Source organism: Diabrotica undecimpunctata, chromosome 7 (assembly GCF_040954645.1).
Source record: "Diabrotica undecimpunctata isolate CICGRU chromosome 7, icDiaUnde3, whole genome shotgun sequence".
NCBI classification, from domain to species: domain Eukaryota; kingdom Metazoa; phylum Arthropoda; class Insecta; order Coleoptera; family Chrysomelidae; genus Diabrotica; species Diabrotica undecimpunctata.
Window position 1 is genome coordinate 15595374 of NC_092809.1, and position 20941 is coordinate 15616314.

The 20941-nt window shown below is 32.6% G+C and overlaps 1 protein-coding gene and 1 non-coding gene across 2 annotated transcripts; one reads left to right on the forward strand and one right to left on the reverse strand.

Annotated features, from left to right (window-relative positions):
* Positions 1-85: 85 nt before the first annotated feature.
* Positions 86-12061, forward strand: LOC140445012 (troponin C-like). Its single transcript, XM_072536791.1, has 4 exons — positions 86-235; positions 10444-10721; positions 11182-11330; positions 11864-12061. The coding sequence occupies exons 1-4, from the start codon at positions 233-235 to the stop codon at positions 11890-11892; spliced, it is 459 nt and encodes a 152-aa protein (XP_072392892.1). The 5' UTR covers positions 86-232; the 3' UTR covers positions 11893-12061.
* Positions 12062-12296: 235 nt separating this feature from the next.
* TRNAP-UGG (transfer RNA proline (anticodon UGG)) lies at positions 12297-12368 on the reverse strand. Its single transcript has one exon. It is a non-coding gene; the product is annotated as a tRNA-Pro (tRNA).
* Positions 12369-20941: the final 8573 nt, after the last annotated feature.

A 20941-nucleotide genomic window follows, 5' to 3' on the forward strand; every position in this document is an offset into this window, starting at 1 on the left:
GTGAAACCGCGAAAACGCTTCCAAAAATATCGTTCACTCAATTATTCTCAATTGACAAGCTACAATGCACTAGAACTTTTGTAGTAGATTAAAACTGAAAATTCCGAAAATAATTCGCAATCATTTTTCTAAATTAAATATTGACGGGAGTGGGAGAAATATAAGATGCTAACATTTTCTTAAAGCTTTTAGTATTCCTCTGTCATTAAAGTGACATTAAAAAATTAACAAAATGGTATGTTAGAAATTATTGTGAAAATTGTGTGTTGCGTCAGTGTATATTGTTGTGAGATACTTGTAGTTTTTGTACATTTGTAAAATGACAGTATTGTTAAAACAAAAATATTTTAGAACAAAGTTCGATTAACTTTAAAATCAATATTTCGGTTGGAGAAATAAAAGTCACCAATACAACATTATTAATTATTTATTGTGAAATAAGACGCTAGGCTGTAAAGCTTCCAGAGGCTTTTCTTTTTATTTAAATTTCGTGCTCTTCTTCTTTTTCGTTTCATCCCTAATACAGGTTTGTTTGACATTAGTTTAGTTTTGCTGAAATTCATTTTCAGTCCTTTTTTTAGGGATTCTGTGTGTAGCTCTTCAATCATCGTATTCTGTGCATTCCACGTGTCGGCTATTAGTACTACACTATCTGCGTATTTAAGATGGTTTAAGTATCTTCCGTTAATAGGGATTCCCTTATTTTCCCAGTCTTTTGACTTAAAGATATCTTCTAGGGCAGCTGTAAATAATTTTGGAGATATTGTGTCTCCTTGTCTTACGCCTCGGTTGATTTTTACTGGTCTTGTTTCAATTCCATTACCCAACGTCACTTTCATTTCAGCTTGTTCGTGAATATTATGTATTGTATATATATATATATAAGTTTATATATATATATATATATATATATATATATATATATATATATATTTATATATATATATATATATATATATATATATATATATATATAAGTTTCCCTGCAATTTTAAGTTTTTCGAACCTTTCGCGAAGCTTTCGCAATTCGAAGCATTCACCGCGTCACCTGAACATCTAACTCTGTTCCTTTTATTGCAATAATTCTTTTTTTTATGAACTATTTTAATCATTTCTTAATTAGTTACTTTGATCTACTAGCTACTTTCCTTATATGTTTGATTTTCATTACATTGGAAAATATACTTGTGAAAATGAGCACTTTGACAATGTGAAAATTGTGTGCCGTTATCTAGTACACATTTTTATGATTTTGTTATTTGTAAAGGAACTCAATATTAACATTATTTAACAAAATTAGAGTTATAGAGAAATTATCATTTTATTGAATGTGACATAAAAATCTACTTATTTAAGTGAAATTTGTCTTCAGCCAATCCTTTTATTTCTTTTGTCTCCTCCATGACTATCTTCATGCGCACTAAGATCACATAACTCTTTTAGCTAAAGCTAACTTTTTAAACGTGATACATTTTATTTTATAATCGTGTTTAATATGCGAATGACATGGCCGTTATGTAAAGGTTTTTTAAAGAAGACGGTAAAGCTAAAAAATTGAAATACACATCATTATTCAAAGCCTATTTTCCACGCTATTCAGTAATTCTATCTTTGACTAAGTTGCCCACAGATACCCAATTCATGGATTTGCATACCCACGTTTTTGTCCTCTTTATCGTTTTCTAAAATTCGGCAATATCTATTTTATGATTTTCTTTGGTAACTTTGTGTCAGTAATCCATTGTAGAAGCCAATACCATATTACTTACTTTGTCTATAATTTTTATTAAAAAACCGTCTATTTCCATTTGTTTTACATCTTCATGAAAATTTTTCGAATTTTCTAATTAAATCTATATTCATTTTAGTGTAGGTTCGGACTGAAATGGTACAACATGTAAAATTCTTGTTTGTGGCATTTCAAAACTACTTTTTCATTAGATTTGAGCACTCGTATTTTTTGCATTTTGTGGTGGCTTGTATAAAATAATTTATATTTTCATAAAGATACTCTATGCCTATGCCAATATATACATTTTGTCAATTTTAAAACTTACAATGGGCTATATCAAAGAAAACTCACCCCCATCAACCCAAAAAGATTAAATTGCAAATCCCTATTTGTGATACATCATTGACAAGACTATATGAAATGCTATCCAATGGTATAAATAATAATTATACAGGGTGAAGCAATAATTGTAAAACTTTGGCTTAAATGGAAAATTTAATGAGGTTTTTGTTGAACTACAAATTTGTTAAAAATGTCAATTAAGTAAATGTTCAAAGTGGGTTCCGTTGTTTTGTAAACAATAATACAGCCTATTTTCAAATTCTGCATGACCTTTGGCAAATGTTGTTCTAGTAATAGCGTGACATCCTTGCGTAATTTTTTCTCGCAATTCTCCAAGTGACGCAGGTTGAGTTTTATAAACAACTGACTTCAGGTAACCCCATAGAAAAAAATCAGGTGGCGGTAAATCTGGTGACCTCGGTGGCCACTCAACAAGATCTTTCCTTCCAATCCATTTGTTCGGATAATTAGTATCCATTCAGTGCCTAACTGGAGCTGCGTAGTGAGTGGGTACTACATCTTATTATAAGTGCAGCAAATCTAATAATATAATATAATATAATAATATAATATAAATGTCGCCACTTAAATTGTCTGGTATGAACAAGGGGCCAATTATAACGTCGCTGAATATTCCTGTCCAAACATTCAGTTTTTCAGGATATTGAGTGTGACCTTCTCTGAATCAATGCGGGTTCACATCACTCCAGTAGCAACAGTTTTGTTTATTTACATTACCATTAAGCATAAAAGTAGATTCATCAGTGAATCAAATTCAACATTCTCGCTTCAACGCGAATTATTTCAGTCATGAGTTCACAAAACTCAAGTCATCGCCTAGTTCTTGGAGAATTTGTGTTTTGTAAGAGTGAAACTTATGTAATTTCAACACCTTTTTAAACGACTTATGTGAAAGTCCTGTAATTGCAGATACTTGACGTGTTGTGAAAATTTATCTTTTTTGTCATCTTCCTTTTCATCCGTAAGTGCGTATACTTATGCACTAGGTAAGTTAGTACAATAGATATGTAATCGCTGACATTATTCTATTAATAAGTATTATACATGGCTATACAATATGTTTTAAATTGACAGAGTTATATTCTTAAATTTTTCAATATGTAATATGTGGCTTATTTGAAATTATTCTTAAAATAGGTTTAAAATGTGGAATTTATCACGTTACAAACTTTTTTTTTTTTTTTTATTTACAAAGAAAATAGTCGCTTCAACCACTTGGGTCATTAGCAACATTAGTTTTTACATTAGATTAAATTATATAAAGATGTATCTTTAAGAAAATTAATTAAGTCTTTGATGTTTAAATGTTCACCTAATACTGTTTTTAAATTGTTGGAAATATTGTTATTTTGTCTGTTGACTGTATATTTTCCACATTCTGTTAGGAGGTGTTTAACAGTAATGTTGATTTGACAGTATTCACACACTGGAATGTCTTCCTTATTCATTAGGTACTTATGTGTAATGTTGGTATGACCTAATCGAAGTCGAGAGATTTTGACTTGATCAGCTCTTTTTAAGTTCACTAGGCGCCACGGACTCACTGTCGATTTAATTTCTTTTAGTTTAGATTCCGATAAATTCCACTCATTTTGCCACGCACTGATCACTTTTTCTTTGACGAACTGTTTTATATCACTGGAAATAGTCTTTGACACTATTGTAGCACGATCGTTTTTGTAAGCTTCCCTTGCTTGGAGGTCTGCTTTTTCATTACCTTGTATTCCCATGTGAGATGGAACCCATATAAATTTGACTTCGGAACCAGTTTCTTGTAAGGCTGCAAGTTCTTTCTTGATAAGTAAGGCTATAGGGTTCTTAGTGAATAGTTGATCAATTGTTGTTAACGAGTTTAGAGAATCTGAGATAATGACGGAGGAAGACTGTTTTGTACTTTTGATATGAATGAAGGCTTGTAATATTGCATATAACTCTGCTGAGTATATAGAGGTGGCCGACCTTAATTTAAATTGGAAGGATGCATATGGAGTGACAAATGCTGCTCCTACGTCGTTTGCAGATTTGGAGGCATCTGTATAAATGCAAAAACTTTCCCCGCAAGTCTCGAGTTCTTTTAAAAATGACTGTCTGATTACATTTGGTGATGTCTCTGATTTGTGATATTGGAGTAGTGTCGTATTAATCTCGGGAATCATGATTAACCAGGGAGGGGGAGTTTTTAGATTTGAAGGATAGAGGTCAGGAATTTGCAGTTGCAGATCTTTTAAATTTCTTCGGACTCTTTCATAGAAAGGTGGATCGAACTTACTTTTTTTATAAGCTTCTAGATACCGGTCCGTAAATGTATTTCGAAACACTGGGTGGAATTTGTTACTGGCAACTGAAGATGCATACGAAAGGCTTAGATACTTCCTTCGTAGGGTAAGAGGTGGTTCTCCTGTAAGACATTGGAGATTCTTAACGGGTGTGGTTCTAAATGCACCTGTGGCGATCCGAAGTGCTGTGTTTTGAATGATTTCAAGTTGATTGGTAACGTGTTTTTTAGCCGAGTCATATACAATAGCCCCATAATCTATTTTTGATCTAACAAGTGACTTATAAATATTTAATAATGTGGTTTCGTCGGTTCCCCATTTTTTATTTGATAATGTTTTCATTACGTTTAATCCACTTTGGCAAGACTTTTTTATTTCTGAAATATGATGTTTCCATGTTAGTTTTTGGTCGAATACCATTCCGAGAAAATTAATTTTGTCTGAGAATGCCAGCGGCTTGCCACACAGCTTTAGTGTAGTTCTTTGCATCCGGTGCCTTCTTGAGAAAATCATGCATCTTGTTTTTAGTGTGGAGAATTGTACACCTACTGATGTAGACCATATCTCTAGTTTGTAAATGGATTCTTGTAAGTGTTTTTGAACCATTTTTATATTCTTGCCCTTTGCAAATAGAACCAGATCATCGGCATATAGTCTTCCCTTAACTAGCGGGGAGCAATGATCCAGTATATCGTTGATAGCGACAAGAAAGAGAGTTGGGCTCATAACTGATCCCTGAGGTGTTCCGTTTTCCTGAATTCTTTTTGTTGAAGTGGAATTATCGGCGCGCACAGAGAAAGCTCTTGACTGAAGAAAGTTTTCTATGAATCTTAGCATATTACCCCTGATTCCCCATTTGTGTAATTTTGATATAATGTTAAACTTCCAAACTGTATCGTACGCCTTGGTAATATCGAAAAACACTGCGATGGTTTCTTGATTAGTTGCAAAACCCTCGTGTATCTCTGATTCTAAATCTAATAGATTATCTACGCATGATCTATTTTGACGGAAGCCACTTTGCTGTGGAATTAAATGTTTTTCTTGTTCTAAGTACCACAATAGTCTTTTGTTTATAATTTTTTCTAGAACTTTGCAGGATACATTAGTGAGTGATATAGGACGGTACGAGTCTACCTTTGTTCTGTCTTTGTTGGGCTTGAGCAGAGGAATTATAATGCTGTCCGACCATACAGATGGAAAGACCTGATTTGTCCATATAAAATTGTATAATTTTAGTAGCCAAGACATTCCACTTTCTGGTAGGTTTAACAAAAAAATTAATGGTATGCCGTCTGGACCTGGAGCGGAGTTTTTAGTTGACATTAGGGCATCCCTTAGTTCTTGCATTGTAATTGGCACATTTAGTATATTATCATCTTGAGAGTAGTATTCCAACTTCGTTTTTTCTATGCTTTGTTTCTTGAGCTTAAATTCCGGTGAATAGTTATCGTTACTTGAATTTGACTCAAATTCACCGGCGAATACCTCCGCAATTTCTTTTCGGTCGCTTATAATTTTGTTATCTTTTGCCAGGAAAGGTATTTTATTTGAACATTTTTTTCCAGATATTTTCCTTATATTTTGCCACACTTTACTTGCTGGGGTAGAACTATTTATACTTGCAACGAATTTTTGCCATGATGTTTTCCTGCATTTTTTGAGAATATATCTAGCTTCTGCTCGACGTTTTTTATATTCTACCATATTTTCACTAGTTTTGTGATGATTATACCTATTGAAGGCTCTTTTATACGTTTTTACTGCTTCTTTGCATTCTGTGGTCCACCATGGTAAAGGTTTATGATATTTTAGTGTTTTTGTTTTTCCAATATGATTTTCTGCTGCTTTTTTAATTATTGATATGAAGGTATCTAGGTCTTTATCTATGTCATTAAGAGTAATATCTTTTATGTTGTTTATTTCATTTTGTATGTATTTTGTAAAGTTCTCCCAGTCTGCATTTTTTGTATTCCATTTCGATGGGGTTGTGGTAATATTGTTATTTTTTTGTTGTGGAAACGTAATTTTAATGGGATAGTGGTCACTTCCGTATAGGTACGGGATAACGTCCCATTCTAGTGTTGGGGATAACATTGGATCACATAAAGATATGTCGATGGCCGACTGACTACCCGTTTGAATGCTAAATCTGGTGGGTCTACCATCGTTTAACAAATTAAGATTTTGTGAGGTCATACAAAATTCCACAATCTTGCCTCTAGCGTTTGTTTTTGTTGAACCCCACATAGGATTGTGTGAATTAAAATCGCCTAAAATAATGCGGGGGCTGGGGATTTGTTGCAGTAGATTATCAAAATCTTCTTGGACTATAATTTGATCAGGAGGTAAATATATGTTGCAAATATTGATTGTTTGTTCCATGTTTACTGTAATCGCTACTGCTTCAAAGCTATGTGTGTTGATTTGTAATTGCTGGGCTTCATATTGTTTATCGACGTAAATAGCAACCCCTCCACTGGCTATATCAGCGTTTTGTCTGTGTTTGAAAAAGTTTGAGTATTTTTGAAACTTGAATGCATGGCTGGAATCCTTAAAGTTGGTTTCTTGTAAACAAAGTATCATTGGGTTGATTTCAGAGATAATATGCTTTAGCATTTCGTAACGGCTGAAGAAACCGTTTACGTTCCATTGTATTATGGACGCCATTGCTTCTATTTACTATGTACTTTACGCTGAATCGACAGAGGTGTCGGATTCTTCTTCTAGATATATCTTCATTGCTATCGGGTCCATTTTTAGTTGCTTCATAATCTTACGTCTTATTCTCGTGCTTCTGTTTTTCATTCTTCGGTCTTTGTAATAAGGATGAATTTTAGCTAATAGGTTCAAAAAATCATGAACATTCTCGGTATATGTTTTAACTAAGCTTAACGGATCTGTGTTTCCTTTCACATTTACAAAGAAATCGACGATTTCATCAAAACTGAGTTTAAGCGATTCTTCTTCGAATATTTTCCTAGTTGGTTCCAGTAACGGCAGTATTTCATTAGATTTTGGTTCATGTGTTTTGGGCAAGCATGATTCTTCTTCAGTATCAGTTTTGGATTTCTTCTTTCTCTGCGTAGTTGGTACTAAAAATGTAACTTCAGTTTGTGAGGACGGAGGAGGTGTTATTACGTCTGTAATACTGCGTTTGGAACCTGTTTGTTGTACATTTTCTGATTCCTTTATTTTTGGGGAAGGCGTAGATATGTCTGTGGTTGGTTGTTTATCTATATCGTTATTATTATTTTGTGTATTTGGTGCTATGTTATGGGTTAGAGGTTGGGAAGGTGAAGATTTTTCATTTACTTGTACAGTTGTCATGATAGGGATTTCATTTGGTGAGGTAGGGATGTTGGTATTGTTTGTAGGCTCTTGACTTACTGCAGTTAAGCAATTGTTTGAGAAATGACCTGTTTGATTACACTTTGAACACAGCTGGCTTTCATGAGACAAAAAAATACGATATGATATGTTATCATGAGATAATAAAATCGAGTCTGGGACCGTATTGTTGGGAGGTGATATATAGATGTAACGACGAAAACTAAGAATGTGTTTATACTCAGGGTTGGTTGTCCCAATTCTGAGAAAATTTAAAGGAGATACTAAGTTATAGCCTTGTTCTCGGAGTTCTTGTTCTATACAATCATGTGGGATAGATGGACACACATTAGATAATAATAAGCGTTGGCTTGGGGTAATGAATCTGCGAGTTTGAATTTGTTCTGAATTTACTGTAATTATTCCATTGTCAGTGTTCATGAATTCATCGACCTTTGCCACACTGGATAGATAAACACATATTCTATTGTTAGATATCCTAGACGAGAAAAGTATATTTTTCGGACTAATTTTCGTTCCGATGGATATAAGATATTCTTCTAGTTTTATTCCATTAAGGGAGTTGAAAACTATAGCTTGATTTTTTAAAGGGAATTTCGGTTGGGTAAGAGCTCTTGAGTAACTTTGTTGTTGATTGTTAGTATTGTTGACAGTAATAATTGCAGCATTATTTTGAAGTTCCATTATTTCCAAATAACTATTTGTACCCCCTCAGGCCGGACCTGCCTTGAAGCAAATCAGACTGATAAGAGGCACGAAAACTAATTAATAAGAAACCTGTCTTTGTTTTTATTTCTTACTTTAGTAGATTGTTTATTTACTTCAAAATAAAATAATAATTGTGCATCTTACTTTAGTTTTAAAGATGCAAAGAGACTGCACTCACTACTACTTATCACTACATACTTATTTGATTAGGAAAATTAACTATAAGTAGATAAAAATTATGAATAATTATTTTAAACTTGGTAAAATTAAAAATTCAATTATCACTAATTGCTATAACTGATAGCGTGTTTACACTTCGATTGCTCGATCGATTCTCCCGTTACAAACTTTAAACTCACAAATATTTTAAAAATTATTATGGTTTCACTATATATCATAAAACCATCAACAAACTCTCTTAAGATAGAAGAATTATTTTTCTTGTTATTACAAGCAATACAGTGTGATAAAATATAGTCTCATTCAAATTTTTTAAATTATTTTTATTAAATACACTTAGTTGGGCATAAATTTTGTAAACAAAGCGAACAACATGTAACTATATATGTTGCTGAAGAATAAAATAATTTTTACTGTATTTAAATCCTAAAATTTTATTTTTTATAAATACACTGCTAAGCATAAAATTATAATCATCCCGTTCTTTAAAGTTATTTTAGAAATTTTTAATTTTTTCGGATTTTTTGATTGTAACATAGTTAACTAAATGATTACTTATAACAAAAGTTTTTGTTTTTCAAAGTTTATTAAAAGTGATGAAAATGAATCATTTTATTTTAATATGCTTTTCATTAAAACAAAAAGATAAAGTACTCCATGCATAAAGTGTTGTGGCTGTGTCGGGTCTTGTTTCTGAGACATATGTCATTATTGGTCTTAAACTGACTTTATAAACTGTTGACTTCATCTCAGTGGTAATGTGTCTGTTTCGCCACATGGTGAGATTAAGGCATACTGCCAGTCTATTTGCTTTTTGTACTTGATCTCCCACTTCTTTGTCCAGGTATTCATAGCTGTAGAGTGTAATTTTAGTGTATTTTATTTCCATTACTTGTTAAACAATGATGCTATCAATTTCTATTTTACATCTGATTGGTTCCTTACCGATTACTATTGTTTTAGTTTTAGATTGCTATATTAAATTCTTTTGCTCTTATGTTACATCTCCATGCTTTAACTCCGATGGATTTCAGATCATCCTCTATGTTATCTTGATACCTAAGTTTTGGTCTTCCTCTGGCTCGTCTTCCCACTGGTCCTCTTCGGTCGAAAATTTTTCTGATCGTTGCATCTTCATCTCGCCTAATTACATGTCCTATCCATCGAAGGCGTGCTAATTTAATACATTTTACAACGTCAGGTTCCCCAAAACTTCTGTATAACTCAAAGTTGTAGCGCCTACGCCACAAACCCTGTTCTTGGACTCCTCCACATATTTTCCCTAGAATTTTTCTCTCGAAACGTTTAAGCAATTCTTGGTCGTTCTGTGTAAGTGACCACGTTTCTGACCCGTATGTTAACACTGGCCTTATTAGTGTTTTATATATGGTAACTTTAATTTTTCTGGGTAGTTTTGGGCCATCTGTTTCCTCAAGACATAATAGCACTTATTGGCAATCAATATTCTTCTTTTAATTTTTTCGCTGATACTGTTGTCTTTGGTCAGCAGCGAGCCCAGGGAGACGAAGGTGTCCACGCCTTCTAGTTCCAGATCATCAATTAGTAGTCTAGGTATCTGGTTGTCTGATTTAGTAAAATACATATACTTGATTTTCTGTGCGTTTATTTTTAGTCCCATTGTCAGTGCAGATGCCCTTAATGATCAAAATGCTTCGATCAGAGATTCTGTGGACCTAGCAATAATGTCTATGTCATCTGCATATACGACTACTTGTACAGATTTATTAAAGATAGTACCATTCATATTAATATGTAAACTATGGTATGTATTGTAAACTATTAACCATACATAATATTTTTTCATTATTTTAGAGTGGGGACGATGACCAAAAAATGGAGATCATCCGCAAAGCGTTCACCATGTTCGACACGGGCAAAACGGGCTTCATCGAGACCATTAAGATCGCCACCATTTTAAACACCATTGGTCAGTTATTCGATGAAGTCGCCCTAAATGAACTGATTGCCAAAAATGACCCTGACCGGACTGGACAAGTAAACTTCGATGGTTTCTATGAAATCATCTACCCTTTCCTGGAAGAGGATCTTGATGAGGCTGAAACACAGAACGAACTTAAGGAAGCTTTCAGGTAATTCCTAATCACGCATAATTTTCAGTTAATCTCCTACATATATCTAGGATTTTTAAAAGCATTAAAAGATCTTTTTGGTAATGAATTTTTCTTCATCTTTTAATGTTTTGAATTTTTTAAATAAACTTTAGTTTTCAAAACTTTCACAACTGCCTTTCTCAAGTGGTCAATTTTGTTTCCATCCACTAATGGTCAAATTCATCACTTGATTATTTTATCCTTCATTTTAAGTATTCATTTTTAGTTTTCGTATTTTTACGCATCTTTTCTTATTCGTGCTGTCTTTTTAATTTTTGATTTTAGTAAGTTTTAAGTAAATTTTTGTTTTACTCGATATTTTTGCCTACATATTTAGTATCATTTAGTTCTATTTAGGTTTTTGATTTGGTTCTTCGCTTTCACTATATTATTATTTTGAATATATATAAAATTTGGCTGATAAATATTTTTGTTTTAGATTATATGATAGAGAAGGTAACGGCTATATCACAACAGGTACCCTAAAAGAAATTTTGGCTGCTCTTGACGATAACCTCACCAGTCGAGACTTGGACGGAATTATTGCAGAAATTGATACTGATGGATCTGGTACCGTAGATTTCGATGGTGAGTTTTAAACAATAATTAATCTAATACATTATGTGTAATAGCAGTGAACTATTTAATTCCTTGCCTTAAATATTACAGATGCACTAAAAAACGAAAGTCTTAAAATAAATAGGCAAAGCAAATACGAAAATTATTAATTTTACAATAAGTTCATAATATAAAATAAATTATTATGCGATATCTTTGATTAGTATCAGAATTAAAGCTTCTACAATAAGTCTACACTTTGTGAGGAAAAAATATATTTTTTTAATTAAAAAAATAATATTGTTCTGAAGCTATTTTCTTGTGGCATTTTAAATTAATTACTATTTAAATGGGAATGAGCCACAATTAAAAGTTAAAATACGTTTATTGACAAAATACAGTATGTATTTTGAGAACGATTTCCGAAGTGGAAATTGAAACGTTAATAAACGTATTTTAACCTTTAATTGTGGCTTATTCCCATTTAAATAGTAATTGAAAAAATAAGTTTTGTATGGAACCTTAGTTAATAGTGAGTAATAAAACACTTATTTATGTTTCAGAATTTATGGAGATGATGACTGGAGACTAAAATGTTTATATCTGGACAGGGTCACTATTTTGACTAATTTTAATGAAATTATAGTATTGAAAAAAATTCCAATCTAGGATTACTCAAGAAGACAAATAATGTGTATTCATTACTTATAATCAAAACATGTTGAAATTGTTGTTAAATTAATAAATTATTTTTTGAATCAGTTTTTATTTAATATCTGTTTACTATATGTTGGTCAGTCTACAAGAAAACTAAATTCCTGTAGTTGGCTGTAGACACTGTATCAAATAAAATTTGTTTAAAAATTCTGTTTTTTGATATTAATTAATATCACACCGAAACTATGTTATTAGGTCAACTATCGATCTAATGATTTTTCCTGAATCCTATTCGGCATGAAAACGGATATTTTAATAAAATAATAAATGACAAAAATTGGGCTCAACCGGGATTTGAACCCGGGACCTCTCGCACCCAAAGCGAGAATCATACCCCTAGACCATTGAGCCGCCATGAATATTGCTTTTGACAAAGCAGTGATAAATATATCAACGGATACAATGTAACCTAAATATATTTTTTTTAAATAACCAATCAAAATAGCACAGTAGACCATAAAATTCTATTTCAAATTTATGTTTTTTTAAAATTTATGTTTTATTTTTCATCTAAGTTTTATTTTGGTCAATAAAAATGGTCAGGACATTTAGTGTGTTTTAACACAATGGTAATTTTAAAGGCAATATTGTAATAATTCTACATTTAATTTAAAACATATTATTAATTTATAGTGAAATACTGCCATATCACTTTAATCAGCGCTTTAATTAATTAATATACATTTAAAATAGATTCTAATCACTAGTGTCCTCTGTTGTCAATACTCATGAACTAATTAGTTGCTTGACCTACCGCTGACGCTTTAATAAAAAAGGAAACTAGTGTAAGGGTTTATGTTAGTTGCTATTTTAACGTGTAGATGGTCGTAAAAAAGAGGTAAAAGAAAAACTTTTTAATATAACTATTATTAACAATTTCAATAATGGGCGTGTAAAATGGATTTATCGTTGGTTAATGTTTTTATTTAACAAAACTTTTTAAAAATAAAACCTGAACGTTTCTCTTATTCCTTCTTGATTTTAGATGATTTTAGTCAAATAGCCCTTTTTTTTACTTTTGCTTTTATAGGTAAGGGGAGGTGGTATATAACAAGACAGTTTTCTATAATTTGTAATAACATTTTGAATTATGGAGGCTTTGTATTAAATTTAGATGTCTACGGAGGTATATAGTAAATATTCGATTAAAATAATATATTTTTTAATTTTTACTTTAATATTTTACGCAAAAAACTGACTGACCCATAATGTACCACATGACCCACTGTATATCATCACTGGTATATATTGCGACGTCGTCGTATGGTTCATATTGGAACATAAGAAAATAATATATTGAAAATGGTTTATCATATTTCAAAATAATCAGAACAAGAACAGAAACACCATAAGTATATACCTACCTATTCCAGAAAAATACATTTAAAAACCGAAAACTCAAAATTTTAAATAACGAGAAATAAAAACATACCGTAAACCGGGGTGAAAATTATACAAATTTTGACATTTTAGTTATCAACGTTTTTGCTATTTCACCTAGAAAACTTAACTTTTCACACAATATTGCTCATCATCTGAGTTTTCGATTCCAGTTAAGAAAAAAAATTTAAGTCGTTGGGGAGGGGTGCTATAAATTATTTTAGTGTGTACCATTCTCACCCCACGAAGGTGGTGAGAATGGTACATCTCCTTTCTTCCGTATGTAATAGATAGGAAACATTATAAATAGATCTTCTGTACTATTCTCACCTCTCAAGCTGTTACTGCTTATAAAAAAAAAATTGGAAAAACCACCAGGAGGGTAAGGGAGGGGGTAAAACGGAAAAACAAAAGATAAATTAAATAGGTAAATTTTTTTACAAAAACATTGTTAAATTGAGAAAATTGTTGCTGGGATAAAAACTTTAATTAAACTTATTAAAGAAATCACTTGAAACAGTTAACGTTAACATATTGTATAAGAGTAGATATAAGGTATAATTATTTAAAAACAAAAATTTTACTTCTTACAGTCAATGAGGAATTTATTGGGAGAGACCTCCTTCGGACCTTCAAAAATTCTCACAACTTGTTCAAATTTATACCAAATTTCATCTGGTGGGTTGAGCCAGATCCAATGCTTCCCACTCTTCTTCATGGCTGTCACTAAAGCCTCTCCCGTCTAAACAAAATTGGATACCATTTTGCCTGGGTAGAGTTGGCCATCGTATTGCACGACGACAAAATCACCTTTTTTTTTTGTAGAGCAGGTTGATTGGTCGCAGTGCATTCATTGTTTGAAGGAGAATTTCTGAATTTTCCTCCTTCTTGAATGGACCCATCAACTGCAGAAACAGTGCTTAAGGTTGTAGTCTGTTCTGTAACAACCGGTGTGGCTGCTGGCATTAGTGCAATATTTGGTGAAATTGCTTTCTCTCCTAGAATTTCTTCTTCACTCTCCTCGCCCATATCTTCAGGACACCAAGTGAAACTATCCTCACTTTCCGCATATGGAAGATCATCTAAATCGATACTATCTTCTGAACTGGCTTCACCATTGGGCTCTTTCCTTCGTGACGGTTTGGTTTTTCGTTTTCTTGATATATCCAGAATTTTCTTTTTGGTTGTAGATCTAGAACTGCTGGCTGCAACGTAATCGTCGAATGTAATCCCTTTAACTGCCTCAACTATTGGAATATTGTAAAAACCGTGAAATACAGGTGTACCATTCTCGCCAGCTTTAGTGATGACTTTTACAATATTTGTTAATTACATCCATAAAAACAGTTGTACGAAAATGTAACTTTACACACACTGTGTTAGATTATAAGTAAACAGAATATGATACTTACCGATTGCTTCAGTTGAATAGAAATTAATGTCCCAATGAAGGTTTTGTCAGGCAGCTGTTCACTTCAATAAAACTTCTGTCGGAGTGGAATCTTCCACAATAATAAGATTAATCTAATTTCGTTCACTACTAGTGCGACATCTATTAGCTACCCGAAAAAATCCACTAGTTACAACAGAGATCGACAGTTGGCACTGGAATCAAGAAATGATGTCACTGTAATATTTTCACCACCCTGTACTATTCTCACCCCAGTTTACGGTATTCCATAAAAAAAGGAAACAACTCAATATGAAGTACCTTCCATAAACTAACTAATAATTCATGTTGTAAGAAGATAGATCATAATCAAAACTAAGTTTTTTTAAAATTGCGGGTTTGGGTAACTTTTGAATAATTTGTTCTATTGTGACTAACTTTTCCAATTGTGCTTTCAAGAGCAGTGGCCGTTTCAGAAATTTGTGTTCTAGGAGCTACGGCGTTGAAAAATGTATTTGCTAGCTCGGCAAATGTGTCTAAATCAGCGTTAAATAAACATATTGAAAAACACATTTCTATTTCTTATGTATATAAACCATTTGCGAAAATGTAAATTTTAATATGAGATCGTTTTGTTTAATTTTTGATTACAAAAGTATAATTATTCGTTATTAGCTTGTCGCTATAGAATTAATTGCTAACAACAGATTTCACGAAATTGTATACACAGATACTTCTAAGAGTCCTATAGCTTTTTAATGTACTGTTACTTCAAACACAGATTTAATCATATCTTGTAATTTTTCACTCTTCTGCTGCAGTGGTGCACCCGGGGGTTAAACGCCCTGTTACTCACAAATTTTAAGGACTTAAAATGGTGAACATACCATAAAAAAATTTCGGTGCCCAACCAAACCCTCCCCCCACAGGAAAATTCTAGTTGCGCCACTGTTCTGCTGCATACATACTGCTGACTTATTCTCTATTCTCCAAGCTAAAAACTTACTATCACCAGAATATAAAAAAGTAGCAATATGTACAGACTCTTTAGCATCTATCTATTCTCTCAAAAGTATGCATACGGTACATCCTTAATTTCAAGCTCTTCAAAACTCTTTCTATAGCTATAGTTTAATCTCAATGGGAGTATTCATAACCATGATCTGGACCCTGGTAACGAACTAGCCGACCTATTTGCAAAACAAGCCTCGTCTTCTAATATGGAGGCTGAAAATATACAACTGCATACAGATTTACAGTCGTATTTTAAAAATATCATCCAAATGTCTTGGCAAGATCACTGGAATAAAATCCCTTCAAGCTTCGTGATGTCCATTCCAGCGTTAAAAATCTTGAGTTTCCTTCCATGACACAAAAAAAAAACAAAATCTTAATTCGTCGACTTAGAATCGGCCATACAAGACTAACTTATAAACATTTAACCCTTTCCGACACGGCGTACACTGTAGTGTACATATACTTCAAATGCTAGTAATGGGCTATTTCCGAATCAACTCTCTGTAAGTCATGCGGCACACTGTAGTGTCGTATGATAAATTGCATATAAAATCGACAAATCACATCAAAACGTTTACCTTCTACTGTTTTGTGTAAAGTGACCATTCTTAGTACAGTGAATATCACGTTGGCGTATAACCTGAAATTAGTTATAAGTGTTTCTGGTGTTTTTTGCGTGTTTATCAAACTGTTATATTTATCTCGAGTCTATTGTAATTTCAGGTAAGTTATGAATTATTGGTTTCTTAGAAAACTTCTAATATTTTGATAGCATGAAGGATTACAAATATGTACTTTACAGTGTACATGATGACTGACAGACGGTACTGGAAAAAACCGTTAACTGAGAAGGAACTTTATGAAATCATCAATGGAGATAATTCCGATTTAGAGGAACTAGATATGGAAGAGGATAATTACTTTAAAGATCGTGATATGCAGTGTAGGGGTAAGTGGGACTCTTCTTAGTTTTTTATTCCTTTTTCTTTAGCAAAATTGTGTGATATTAGAGTACTGTTGTTTGTAGATGAGAATGAATTGGTGGAAGGCGATATATGTGAGGAACCAGAAGAAGCTGCGCTGATTGAAATTGTGTCCGAATCACATGATATTCAAGACACGCCAATGCAAGAAATACACACATGTCAGACAGCACACGAATTTGCAAGCGAATACCTGAAGTCACAAAATTTAATTGAAAAAGAACAGATCAGTTGGACAAAGGGGATCTATGAAATGTCAAAAAATATTCAGTTTTATAAAAGTAAGAAACAAGAAGTGATAAGTTTACCCAGTCCAGTAGAAATTTTTTACCAGTATTTCACGGATGAGCTCCTCAATATCTGCGTAGAAAAAACAAACTTATATGCTGTTGTTAGCTCTGTGCCAAACTTTCCCGCTACAAACATTGCAGAAGTCAAGACATTTTTTGGAATTCTGTTAATAATGGGTAATTTGAATTATCCGAGAGTCCGAATGTACTGGGAACAAAAATTTGCAGTTCCTCTAATATCTGAAAATATGCAAGTAAACAGATTTTTCAAACTACGAAATACGATGCATTTCACTTCCAACGAAGATCAACAGCCGGAAGACCGACTGTGGAAAGTACGCCCCCTTTTCAATACCATAAGAAAAAGATGCATGCAGTTGGAACCGGAGGAGGTATATAGTATCGATGAACAAATGGTTCCTTTTAAGGGTGCTGTGAATATTAAACAATACATTAAAAATAAGCCGACGAGATGGGGTATAAAATTATTCCTATTATGTGGGATAAGTGGAACAATATATGATATCATCGTCTATCAAGGTGCAAATACAGAACTGAAGGCAGAGTATATGTTGTTTGGCCAGTCTCCGGTTGTAGTAATGCACCTATCTGAGCAAGTACCTCCAGGAGCACAACTTTATTTTGACAATCATTTGAGTTCTTATTGGTTATTTCAATGGTTGTCAAAGAAACCAATATATGCCGCTGGTACAATTCGGTTGGACCGCTTTTCTAAACCACCTTTTACTATGTGCCAAGAGAATAAAAAGAAACTTACCAGGGGTTTCGTCGAGAACGTTATCTGCAGAAAATCTGGTGTACTAACCAAGTGGATTGATAGCGGAGTTGTTACTCTGGGTTCCATTTTCGTTGGAGTAAGTTTTTCTGATGTATGTCGAAGATGGGATAAGAAGATAAAAGAGTATATTGAAGTGACACGCCCCAAAGTAGTTTCTCTTTATAACAATGGAATGGGAGGTGTTGACAAGTGCGATTTTCTTATTTCTTTGTACAGATCGTTTATCAGAACAAAGAAATGGACTGTTTGATTAATGTCACGTGCTGTTGACATGGCTGTCACCAACAGCTGGTTGGAATATAGAAAGCAATCGGAGGAGCTGAAAATACCGCAAAAAAATGTCATGGACCTTATACATTTTCGACAACACGTTGCTGAGGCACTTATTTTGGCAGGAAAAATACCCAGCAAAAAACGGAAGAGACCAGTTTCAAATAATCCTCTACATCCTCAAGGTAGTTCTCCTGTAGATAACGCAGCAGGTTCTTCTGGTAAACAAGTGCATCCGATTGAAGATATTCGTTATGATAACTTTGGCCATTTACCGACTTTCTGTGACAAAATCGCTCATTGTAAAGGAAGCAACTGTGGATCAAGAACGTATATTCGTTGCACAAAATGTCAAGTATCATTTTGTATTGCTCGAAATCAAAACTGTTTTACAGATTTTCATACCAAATAAAAATTTTTGTCAATTACAGTCTTATAAATAAAAATCATTTCATATTGATATGTGTCTGTTAATCATTGTGTACACTGCAGTGTACATGACGTAACTTCAGAATGTCAAATTTGACAAATTTCCTGAGGAGCTTAAAAATTGTAGAAAAATATTTCTAATAATCGCTAAAACTTAAAAAAAATTATATAGGTATCGTTTTAAAAAATTCGTGTCGGAATGGGTTAATGATTTCCCAAGATCCACCTACGTGTACACACTGTGGTAATATTCTATCTGTTAAACATATTCTTGTAGACTATCAGACACCTATTTCGTCAACAGCAGAAAAAAGAATCTTTTGAGTCGAAACCTACAAAATATTCTCAGCTCGCCAGATCAATTCCAAAACCTTATTAATTTCCTTTATGAAACAAGGCTTTATCAGGAAATTTGGAAAAGGAAATGTAGTTTTGAATTTGATAATTAACAATTGTACCAATATTTTAATGTATTTCTTTATCGATTGTAATGTTACTGAATATTCTTGTAATAAAACTGTTTCTGTGTCAGTGACCTATGCTGGCGAGACACGTAAAGGTAAATAAAAAAAAAATTATCTACTGTAAGATTTTTGTAATTTATTTTATATTTTAAAATCTATTGCAATAAAATTGTTTCACAAAAAATTTATTTAAAAATCATTTATATTTATTTTGAATTTGTTTCAGTTTCATTAAACTTTATTAATAAGTTAATAAATAAATAAAAAAGGAAACATAATATATACTGTAACCGTGATAGTAAATTTTGTGAAAATTATTACCGCGAATTAACTAAAGATGAGTAAAATATTAACCACTCAAAGAACACAACAACAAATAAAAACTGGCCTTCGGTGTACCTCACCTTGCAAAGTTTTTCTCGTAAACATTTTAAACAATATCTACAGTAGGATAAATCCGTTATCAAAATAGTTCAATGAAAAACAAAAGGTCAGATGTGTCTGGGCGAACTGATCAATAGGTATACTTGACCTAATAATTTTCTTTACGAAGTTTTATATTGTATTGTGTATGTTTTGGTGTAAACGTTTCCGTTTACAATTTGAATCACTTTCTTTATACTACAATATGTACATCAAAAAAATTGTATAAAAATTTCCTGTTTCAAGTTGCTACGTACATAAACTTTCTTTTATGGTGTCCATACAACTTCTCTGCTGTTTCTTTGGACAATTCAATCTTTCATTGTTGTTTTTAATTCATAATTTGCCTGGGTCTCAGACATTTCTACATTTTCTACAGAAAATTAAAATAAATGGAAATAGCATAAGACACATGAGGATTTGCTAAACCCTATGGTATTCATTCTACTCATGTATGAAGGTATAAAGAACGTCAACAAAGAAAAAGGGTACCGAATTGAAATCAATGAAATTAAAATTCCCTTTTTTTCATACAAGATTGATGATGACGATGGCCTTTTAAGAATATTTCACCGAGTTAACACAAGAAAAGCTATAGTGTTATATTTCGAGACATTACTTTGAATATTGTGATGGAAAATAAGACTCTTCGCTTACCTGACTATGGCGTTATTATTGTAGTTGATGGTTTCCCTTTAAAGAAAAACATTAGGAAAGCTTAGAGCAAAATAGGTCTTGGTCCTGATAAAAAATATTTAATTATCGCCTTTCCCGTGCCAGAAGAGTCATAGAAAACGCTTTTGTGTTTACAGTGTCACTATTTATTGTTTTGGTGCTATATTAACGTACAAATATTTCGAATGGATCGAAGTAAAGCAAAATTTACTACAAAACCTAAAAGTAATATTTGGTATTACTTTAAAATTAAAAGTATACAAGGTAAAACAATCTTCTTCTTGCAGTACCGACTCCTATCGGAGGTTGGCTACCATCACAGCAATCTTTACTTTGTTGGCTGCAGCTCTGAACAACTGTATTGAACTGCACCCATACCACTCCCTTAAATTTCGCAGTTTTCGGTAAAACAATGTACTTTTGCAAATTTTTTGATAGTCAATACGTGAAAAATGCAACAAGATGAGAAAACATATAGTAAAATGTGTTAAATGGCCGGTGGGAGCGAGACCATTATTTGAAAAGGATCAACTGCTTTTCGGCCAACACAGTCAGGTTCGTCCAATAGGTCCAAAGGTAAGTAAAAAATATATAAAATAATGAAAGTAATTATAGGTGAATTCATATGGCTATATAAAATGAAAATTGCAGCTAAACACAAATTTATATTTTTTTGTTGAGGGGCTTGGCAGCTAATAATATTTTTACTGAACTTTTTGTTGTAATCTTTTTATGTTCATTCATTTATACAGGGTATTGTTTAAAGTGAGATAAGCTAAAAATAAGTTAAAAAAAAAGTTAAAT

What these genes read in the sequence shown, in the direction of transcription:
- LOC140445012 (XM_072536791.1), top strand. An exon ending in GAACTTAAGGAAGCTTTCAG is followed by an intron (nt 10,722 to 11,181) that starts GTAATTCCTAAT and finishes TTTTTGTTTTAG; the next exon opens with ATTATATGATAGAGAAGGTA. An exon ending in TGGTACCGTAGATTTCGATG is followed by an intron (nt 11,331 to 11,863) that starts GTGAGTTTTAAA and finishes TTTATGTTTCAG; the next exon opens with AATTTATGGAGATGATGACT.